This window comes from Ostrinia furnacalis, unplaced genomic scaffold (genome assembly GCF_004193835.3).
Source record: "Ostrinia furnacalis isolate ACB-3 unplaced genomic scaffold, ASM419383v2 OfSCF0038, whole genome shotgun sequence".
In the NCBI taxonomy this organism is placed as follows: Eukaryota; Metazoa; Arthropoda; class Insecta; order Lepidoptera; family Crambidae; genus Ostrinia; species Ostrinia furnacalis.
In genome coordinates this window covers 287,292-298,136 of record NW_021130277.1, presented here as the reverse complement: position 1 = coordinate 298,136, position 10,845 = coordinate 287,292, and the positions used below count along the sequence as shown (strand labels likewise).

At 39.8% G+C, this 10,845-nt stretch overlaps 1 protein-coding gene across 1 annotated transcript in view; it reads right to left on the bottom strand.

Annotated features, from left to right (window-relative positions):
- Nucleotides 1-1,148: 1,148 nt before the first annotated feature.
- Nucleotides 1,149-10,845, bottom strand: part of LOC114350241 (stress-activated protein kinase JNK-like) — a 141,871-nt gene continuing 132,174 nt past the window's right edge. The window contains exons 5-8 of the mRNA XM_028300983.1: nt 10,606-10,767; nt 7,026-7,155; nt 3,309-3,506; nt 1,149-1,175 (exon numbers count right to left, since the gene is read on the bottom strand). Of these exons, the coding sequence (XP_028156784.1) occupies nt 1,149-1,175; nt 3,309-3,506; nt 7,026-7,155; nt 10,606-10,754 (504 nt within the window). The 5' untranslated portion in view covers nt 10,755-10,767. The remainder of the gene's footprint in view (nt 1,176-3,308; nt 3,507-7,025; nt 7,156-10,605; nt 10,768-10,845) is intronic.

Sequence of the window (10,845 nt, the reverse complement as noted above, 5' to 3'; positions counted from 1 at the left end):
ACAGAATACCCAGCGTGTCTTCCACATAGAAGGGAAGAGAGTACAGCAGAGATCGTCGTGCCCGGTGTGCGACGGCAACCACTCCGTCACCGACTGCTTGAAGCTGAGAAAAGCCATCAGCAGTAAACGCTGGGATATCGCAAGACAGAAACGCCTGTGCTACCGCTGTCTTCGTCCCTGGACAAGAGCGCATAGATGTCCAGGGATACAGTGCAAAGTTAATGGCTGCAGGAAAACGCACCATAAGTTACTGCACCACGAAACAGTTGCGCCTACAGAAAAAGTGAATGCAATAGTTTCGCCTACGCACGTCGATAAAATTACTAATAGAAATCCGTCAGGCGCTATTAGAAACGGAAGATCGTCCCAAAACCAGCGGGAGTCATCGAAAAACCGGCGGGAGTCATCGGCAAATAGAAACCGACAGGAGTCATCGCAGCTTCCATGCCGGCGGGAGGCTTCAGGGCGTGGAAGAAATATAGAGGAACAGCGTAGAAACATTATGAACCGCTCATCGTCCGTACCACGCCAAACACCGCGAAGTAAAGACAGACGGCGTTCAACAGCAGACTTCTATAGACAACGCCAAACTACAGTAACAAATTGGAGAACGAAGACTCCAGTACCGGCGGGAGATACAGAACCGCAACACCGTCACCGTAACAGTTATCTCCGTCACCGTTTCACCGAGCAGAAACAGCAGCCGTCCTGCTAGCTGTTTTTCTGCATCGACGAGTCCGTCGCTGCACGGCGGGAGTATGTGCAGGACGACTACAAATCGGCCGAGCGGAACCCTAAAAAGATCAAAGAAACCGCAGTAAATACGTATACGCAACTATAGCTATAGATATGTAATAAATCATCGGCACTCGGCAAGTACCAAAAAAGACAGAGACAGCGCGAGCGCGCAAAGGACAGCGATAGCACGCGCGCCCGCAATAACCGCCCTTAGCGCATACGCAATAAGGCTCATATCCGGACGCCTTATAGTTTGTTTACGACTCCCGCGAGTTCGAGTAAGTACTTGCGTATTCCCGAATACGGGCGGACCGCGAAACACGCTGGTCTGGTATTCGAATCTAACCGGGAAGAAAAGACCCGAAGACATGACAAAGTGTGCAGATTGGAGTCCTGCGTACTTGGAGTGGCTAGTCGACAATATCGGTTCCTGAGTCCTAAATTATATAATAAAATTAATAGACTTCTCAACATCTACAAACTTACCTTGCGTGAATGTAAAATTGTGATTGATAAATGGCTTCATACGCTCACTTATCAGGAGATTGAAAATCTCTTAAACGGGTAACTTGGGTTCTATATTTTTAAAGCCAACACACTCTTACAACACACAAATACACACACCACACACATACACACACCACACACATACACACACCACACACATACACACACCACACACATACACACATCACACACATTCAAACAGCACGCCTAAAGTAGTATGTTTATGGAATATTTTTACGGAAGTGGGCGTTAGTAGTCGCACCACAGTTCTCTGAAACTATTGCGGCTATTATCGTACACGCTTTTTCATGTACAAATTTTCTTGTTTCCAAAATAAATTTTTTGAATTTTGATATCCACAACGAGGAAGCTCTTGGCCTGCATCTCACCTGATGGTAAGTGATGATCAGGCCGAAGGTGGAAGCGAGCTTCATCCGGAATCCTCAACCACGGAGGAACTGGCTATCTTACCTCTAACTGCCGGAACACAACAATGCTGATAACATTGTTGTTATGGCGACAGACTTAGGTAAGATGGTGGTAGCTAGCCAGGCGGACTTAGAACAAGCTCTATCACCAACCAAACCGAACAGAAAAATCTGCCGCCACTGGGAATCGAACCCGGGACCTCTGCGTCTGAAGCAGGTGGTCTTACCACTACACCACAGAGGCGGTTAACATGCCTTTAACTGGTTGGGTTTTTATTGGCAGTCAAGCTGTAGATTCTGGCTGCAAAGGAGTTTCAGCTGTGGGAATAGTCCCATAAGGGAAAACTTAAATGAAAACCCCCTAACTAATAAAGACACACACGCGGCTTTCATATAGCAAGTAACAACGGAAACGCACCGCGTACGAAGGCCTGTGATTTGTAAAGGGGTGGAAATAAGTAGCAAAGTTTTTAACGTCAAGCTAGCTTTTAATTCAGATTTATTTTTGAGGTGTCAAATAACGATTTTCTTTTTTTACGCTGACATTCAGATCGGTTTACTACATCGAACAAAGTAGCTACATGTGTAACGCATTTTAATAATCCACCAGTATGTCTCTCAAAGGGAATCTCAAAGGATTCGTATCTATTACGTGTATGGTATTGACACTGCATTAAAAGTGCAATGTGCTGACGTAATCACGTTTCCCGTTACATTACGCTCAAAGGGTGCAAACGAAGTGCTCTGATTATGCTCGCACCCTTCTCGGCTCGCCCCTGTCTAACGCCGGAAAAATAAATGCTCCCTTTGTAACATGACTCTACTTAATGTATTATTTAAACTGCCTACTTTCTTGCTTTGTTTCTTATCTGTAAGGCTTTATCGGTTGTCTTGTCTTTCATGTCATGTCTTGTCAGTTGTTTAACGGTTAAGGTGTAATTTCTCAAACTTCTGGAATAGGTACTCATAAGTTAAAATTCAAGTAGCTGCTTGACGTCTAGGATAACCGAGCTCATTTTTAGTTTTCATGAATCTCTTAGATGCCTGGAACATAGTGTGTGTATGTGAAATCTAAAATGAAACGTAGGTATAACCACTTATGTACCTGGAATTACGCAAATAAAGAAATTTGATTTGATTTGTAACTGGAATGTTATTTAGTTCTATTGGATTCCCTTGTACCTACATTGGAAACTTCTGTAAAACCTGAGGCCATTTCAAATCACCCAGTGTTTTGATCTCAAACCTGTGGCTATTCCAAATTACCCTGTGTATCATCTCTAGAAATGATGCAAGTAGGTACTGTTGGATCATCAGGAACGCCTAAAATTTATGTAAGGCCTGCGATCATAAAATCTCACCTGCGAGATGCAGGTGCTTTATGTAAGTTCTAACTAGTGATGACCAAGTTTGTTCCGGCGTTTCTTCTCAGCACTTGCCATATGTTTGTCTCGAAGCGCTGGTAGGGCCCAAAAGATAAGGAGACATGTAAAGTGCCCCCTTAAGGGCTGCCTTTTTTTAACTGTATTTTACGTTCATAAGTGCCAGTGGTCAAAATTGAATAAAATAGATTTTGATTTTGTTATATTTGCTGGAACACCTGGAACAACTATAAAATCTGTGATCAAATCTCACCCTGTGTATGATCCCCGCGAGATGCAGGTGCTTGATGCCGCACAGCATCTGGTAGAGCAGGTAGCTCATGCGCTCGTGGTCCAGGTCCATCTGGATGACCTGGCACAGGTTGGCGTCCATCAGCTCCATCACCAGATACACGTCCTGGAACTCCTCCAGGCTGCGTTGCGGCGTGAACGCGTTCAGGAGACCGATTATCTGGAATTAAAAGTGTTGAATAGTATGAAAATTACGCGCGTGAATTTACAAACTAACAACGTATGTTTCAATCAAACGCTGATAAAAACTCTTTATACAACAGTTTTAGGGCTTCACGTTACGTAAAGGCTGTTTACAAAGACTTTTCGAAATCAAGTTAATGAAAAAAGTGTTTCAAACCTTTTTTCATTAACTTCTATAAAAGTCATTTTGGAAATAGGTCTTTTACTACAGTGCTACAGTCTTTAGTAAATTTTCTAATAAAGTCTTTTACGGAGCTACAGTACTTAAAATAATAATTCAAAAATTGTAAACCCACTTTTAGTTATTGCGACACAGGTCTGCGAGCCTAGTGCAATAACTACTGCTGCCTTGTATTATACCTAGCTTTTTATGAAAATAAATATTTTATTTATTATTATTATGTTTGTACGCTTTGGAGCTCACGGGTCAAAAGTGGCCCGGTCCTTTATAAGGCTTGCGTGGGGATTATTATTATTACTATTTTTTTCGTGAAAGTGAAAACAGTGAAAATTCCCGTTTGATACTTTTATAATTTCTGTGATGAATGAGTATAAAAATAAAAACAGGCTAGGGCATAGCCAGACCAGACAGACGAGATCACAATAAAAGGGAGTTGAGAATAGTCACTCTTGGTAAAGTGTCTACATTTACAAAGACGTTAAATGAGGGTTGCCATATTCTTGGCATGCAATGCTTAGGACCAAAGCCTTAAGTCACTCATTGTCTCGCGCCATTTCCTCAAATTACGACTGATATTTTTTTTTACTTTTTTCTTATTCTAATACGTTGCCAGTTACTACACAATCATGGTCACAGACTTAGGCTGAGTTTCACGGGTGCCCTCTTAGACGCATAACATTTTTCATCATAATTTAGTTTGGTATAACAGTATTTGCATAAAGTTTTTTCGCATAAACTTTGATATGCATAGTTTTCTAAATGCATAATGGTTTCTTAGGCACAATAATAACTTTCTCTAATTTTCAATACCATAATTTAAATAATCATAAATGTAAAGAACATAATTTTTATATAGGTACATAAAGTTTGTTTTTAATAAAATACTATAAACATAATTTAATTATTTATAACATTTAAAGTCATAAATATTGTCTATAAGAGCAACCAACATTGAAGAGTAAATAATTATGTATTTGTGATGTTGCGAACGATCCTCCTTCCACCTTTATACTCTTTCGGCCTATAGATTTGCAAAAACTAAATTCTCTGTATCATTGTCATTTTTGTTCTTAATTTTTGACCTGTTTCTTAGAAAACTTAAGCTCGTGAAACTACATTCTGTTTGATCTTGAATCCCTCTTATCTATTATAACGCACATATTATACAGTCCACATTTCTTTTACAACATTAAGCTTGCCTGGTCTGAAATTATGTTGATCCCGACTGGCCGTGGTCTCTTCCACGTGGTACTAGTCTGCCCTATACTAGAGTGTAATTTAAAAGCCGGAGGCGCGGAGGGAGTGCGGTCCTCGCTCGCTGTAACATATATGGCATGCCGGGTATATGTTACGCCAGAGCGGAAGGACCGCACTTCCCGCAGCGCCGGAGATAAGGCAATCCTAATGCTTGCTTGCATGCTTGCTTGCTGCTTGCTTGCATGCTTGCGTGCTTGCTGCTTGCTTGCATGCTTGCTTGCTTGCTGCTTGCTTGCTGCTTGCTTGCTGCTTGCTTACATGCTTCCTTGCAGCTTGCTTGCATGCTTGCTGTTTGATTGCATGCTTGCTGCTTGCTTGCATGCTTGTTTGCATGCTTGCTTGTCTATTTATATTTGTTAACTTATAACATTTTTATATTTCATATTTGTTAAAATTATGGTATTTTGTATATTATGAATGATAATATTTATGGCATTGGTTTAGATGCCAATAAATGTTATGCCTAGAAATCGTTATTAAAAAAACGAGTATACAGAAAAAATATATACTAAAATATTATTATAATAAAAGTGGTTATGGCAAAAAAAATATGCCTTATGAATTATTCTGTATGAACGTTATGCGAAATGATGAGTATGCCAAAAAACTTTATGCACTCTTAAATTATGACAATATTTTTTATGCAACCGAATATGGACCCGAGTTTCACCACCTAACTTGAACGGTAACTATAACGATAACCGGTGCTTTTTGTATGGAGTTTGACAGATTTTTGACGTTTATCAATGTTAAAGTAAGATGGTGTAACTCAGCCTTAATAAAAGATTTTATAGTTATCTGTTAATGATCGACTGATCATTGTTCAGAGAGCCTACTTCTTTTACGTTAATTGCGATAAGGATCAACAAGGATAAAAAGTTCCGTAGCGCTAAGTTAATTAATCCGCGCTTCTTTCGGCTCGTTCTTCACGGCTCGCGATTAAAAGTGGATTTTGAGATTATGTGCCCTGTTCCTGAGTCTCTACGAGACGGTATTTTAATAGACAATGTGATGAAAATGTTTTTAATCCATTACATTTTCTTACAAAAATATCTGGACATTTTAAGGAGAGCGTAGGTGGTAATTACTTACGAAAATAAGCGTGGATTAAATATTTTCTTCATAAAAAATATCTGTGGAATTTAAGAAGTTATTTTTTGTATCTCATCAACCTACACGAGCGAAGATACCTTAAAAAAGCTATTATTAAAGTCGTGGAGGACTGGAGATTAATAAAGGCATATCTCAAAATACAAAAAAAGTAATTTAGTAGGTACTCTTGTGTCGATTCTTACACAGTATTTGTTCTGCTGAGTCTTTTAACAAGTACAGCTAAGGGTGATGGAGCGTTGTTATACCCAATTTGCTTAAAGGTTAGCAAAGAAAGCAGCAAGGATTGTAGGCGGTTTCCCGTGCCTTTATGGGGGCAAGTTTGTTTCCCAATTATACTTTAGTGCTAGGGCGCGGTGTGTGGAACAGTAAAGCAAATATTCTTTACTCTGTTTATTGTAATAGGCAACACGCAAAGGTAGGCAGTTCATTCTTGGGAATTTGTTTTAACTTAATGAAGATACCATAAAATCTTGCAATATTTAGCGAGTAAAAAGGCATCTACACTGTGTCCGGGACACTGTATATTTAGGATGTGTATACTCGTAAGTGCCCTAAAAAGGCCTCATTATCATAATTTCAGTCATCGACTGTTCACTGCTGAACACAGGCATACTTTAATGAGATTTCCCGATTGGAAGCCTGCAAGCAGCAGCTTTTTGCAACCTTTACCAGGTCATCTAACTCCCTTGTAGGTGGACATCTCACACAGCTTTTACCAGCATTGATATCTCATTCTACGAGTTGCGTTTGTAAAGGATCTAAAAACTATAGAAGTTGAATTACGCCCGTATTTACAAACGATGCTTGCTTAAGTGAAGCAGCAAATCTAACGCACAGCGTTGAATAGGGCTCTGTGATTGGTTCGTGTGTCAACCTGTGCGTCCACGCGCACTGTGAGACATCATAGTAATGTTTGTGAATGCGGGCGTTAAAATTATCACTTACATTTTTATGGTTGACAAGTTTCATGAGTTTGAACTCGCGGTAGGCCCGCTTGGCGTGCGTGACGTTTTGGAAGGGCCGCGATAGCTTCTTGATCGCGACATTCTGTTGTGTTACTGTGTCGTATGCGGCGCTGGAAGGAAACAAACACATTATTAGCACCATCCATGGGGAAAACAAGGCTTTGACAACGACCGATATAAGGAATTTTAATGACTCGAAAAACTAGAAATATCTAGAAGAACAATGTTACTGGAAGTCTGTTTCGATTACCAGGAGAAACATTTTGTTGAAATAGTCCGCTTGGAAAGTTGACATGCAATTAGTTTAATTTACTAGTTAAATCTACCAAGATGCCTGGAATAAGAATTTTATTATTCACATAATATATCACTGGCTCACTGGTAAACCTACCCTAAACACTACTTAATAACAATAGTTTGACTTAAAAAAGTACATAATTTAGGTAAAGTAAACTACATTATTTCGAAATATAATCAGCGACGTGCAAAAAAGGTGTTCAGACAAACATTATAAAACAAGCGATAAACAAGTAAACGAGTCATAAACCTGTAAGTGCCTGTAAAAAGCCCGTAAAGAAGTGCTAAAGCCAAGCAAGCTTAGAAAGCACTCAACAAGATGCACATGCAAATCTTTAAGCACGGAGAACTAAAATATCTAACTAGGAAATGTAAAAAAACACTGGGTAAGTACCTATTTATTTATTAATAAACAGTAGAAGTAGGACACAAAAGGAATTTTTGCTACATTAATTGTCAAAAGATTATTATGAGTTCAAGCTTTTTGACAAATGTATACCTAAATGCTTAGATATTTTAGTTCTACAGTAACTTTAGTAATCGCTGGTTCTACGAGTATGTAGTATCCATCAGTAGGTTAACAAAATTAACTGCACACAGACAAATGTTAGTCACAACCATCACCACGCAAATAATGTCACATGAACACTAACACCAAAATCCAATAGTTAAATAATTCAAAAAGACAAAAAGACAAAAAATAGAGAAAGAAACACTTAATTTTAATCAAATTATTCGTAGAAAATAACAAAATCTGAGACGGAAAGTTAACACTGACATAATAAAAGATAATACAAAGATTAATGAATTAGTGAATGTTAGAACGTTACCTACCCTCGACTCGTTTCAGGGCATTTTCATTAGGACGACACATTTATTTGCAAGTGACATATCCTAACTTTATAATAATCCTACTGAACTTTGAGTTTTGAAGCTTAACTTTAGTCTGGTCTGTGAGCACGTAGAATTTTGTCCAATGACCCCAAGCTACCCATCTTTATCGCTCGCGCGTAACTATGTTGCTGTCGCGCTCGCACACTCACTGCGGGCGCCCGTCGCAGAGTCGCGACAGCAATATAATTACGCGCGAGCGATAAGGATGGGTAGCTTGGGGTTATTGGACAAAATTCTACATGCTCACAGACCAGACTATACCTTGGGGTCATTGGACAAAATTCTACGTGCTCACAGATCGGGCTTTAGTATTTTTAATTTATTTTGGCCCGACCTTAGCTATCCCTGTTGTCTATGATTTTTATATTAACACAGTTTATGCCATCAAATCTAGTCAGATATACCACTTGCTTGAAACATTACGCGTCCCCACGTATCAACACAGAACGCGCGCACGCTAGCGACACCAGGCGGCTAACCGCGCGGTTTGAAAAACGCACGTGCGGCCAACCGCGCCAGTGAACGCTGAACACATTTATCCCATTCCTTAAAATTTATTGGCTATTGAAATGGAATAAATGTGCATTTTTGGGCTGATTTCAAAGTTCTAAGTTCGATTACGCGGGCAGATTTATAATACCATAAATGAAACTAATATAAAATGAATTTAAAAATGAGCGTATGGAATTATGTTATTAACTCATGATTTCCAACAGTTTTTAGGTAGATGAGACTATACTAGATTAAATTACTTAACAAAATAAATTCAACACCATATTTTCTGAGTTTCTCTATCGTTTGCAATAGGCATAAATTGTTAAATCATACAATTACAGATTAATATTGGGCTATGTTTTATGGTTCCCTTTTTCAAATAGCCATATCATTAGTCATCGTTAATTTTGTGTATCATTAAGAACAACAACACCACGCGCAATCGTTCAAAACTTTGAAATCAGCGTCGCGCGCTTGAGCTTACCATACGACGCCCTGCGCGCCCGTGCCTCGAGGCACGAGCTCGGTGTACCGCGCCGGCACCGTGAACACCACGTCGCCGAGCGCGACCGTGTAAAACTGAACCATGGCGGACTTCAGCTACAACAGAAACACATTACTGCCGGGAGACTAGCGAGATCCATTTGTTAGCGTCGTGTAATGTTTTATTGTGATGGTTGTAGAAGAAAAGACCGTAGACAGCCCGCTGTAAAAGTACGTGGCGATTACGCGCTGAAAATGTCCGCGCGCGGTTACAAAAACGCCAGTGTGCGTCGTGCGTTTATGTTACACAGTAAACGCATGACGATACATCAAACTAAACGTAAAAACTATTGCAATATTATGGAATAGGTACAGTTTTCCAACAAGAATGTGTAGTTGTACATGAAGTTATGATTCATGATTTGTATTAATAAGACGAATCATTAGTGTGTCCTCCTAAGCCTTAGTAAATGGAGATAGATTAACAACACAAACTCGTTAGGACACCGCGTTACGTGTCTGTGTGATAAGGATGAATATTGTTACATTAATTTATATGAGATGGGTTTACTAAGTGCCGAGGAGACAAGATAAAATATCATCCGATACTATACTAATGTAATTGATAAAGAAATAAAGTAAAATAGAAGGCGCGTGCATCAAATCGAAGGTCGAAATCATCTACGGTGAAATGGTGCATCGTGCAAGGAGTTGCGTGCTGTGTGCAGAGAAAAGAACTTGCGAAATATAAGTATTACAGTACATAACTAAATGAACTTCTAAGATGCCTAGGAAAGTTGCCAGGATGGTAATGATATTTAGTCGTTTTAATTTGATATTAAATAATTTGTAAACCCGATGACTTTCATAGGCATCCTAGTAAAAAGGAACGACTAGCGTCATCACAAAGTGTGGTCATAAAAACATAATCAAAAATAGCTATTGCAAAGAAATAAATGAATCGACTGTTATAGCAATGTCTGTAAGACCCGAACAGACCGCTGCTGTAAGAGTTATTCATTCAATCATTTTCTCAGAACAGAATTTGACTGTGCAGTATATCCTTTGGTATCAGGTAGCAGTTTATAGGATAGCGTTTAGACATCATCATCATCATCTTCATACTCATCGAGCTTGGAGTCAGAGCAGCATTTGCAACTAGTAAATACACATCTAGGAAGTATACCACTCACCATTAAATGAGCTTGTAGCAATCGTTGCATTTAGTGGCACAGCCAGACTCATATAATATGGACGCCATGCATCAGTATCCATAATAGTATGATAAAGTTTGCCCAACAAGTTGGTACTCACCACACGATACCCTGAGCGCCAGAGTAGATGGTCTTGGCATAAAGTATCATCAGTTTCTTAAACTAGTTGGTACTCACCACACGATACCCTGAGCGCCTGAGCCGATGGGCTTGAGGTTCTGGTAGCGCTTGAGGATGGTGAAGCGTGTGTCGCCGACCTCGACGGTGTAGAAGTGAGGGTGGCGCGGCGGGGCCGACATGGCGGTGACTGGTGCCGCGTGGGGCATCGACCACCCCTAGCTGGAACAAGTGGGGGCACTTTAATACTAAGATTCTTTAGGCCGTATACAGAAAGGGGAAGAAAAGCTGGAAACTTAT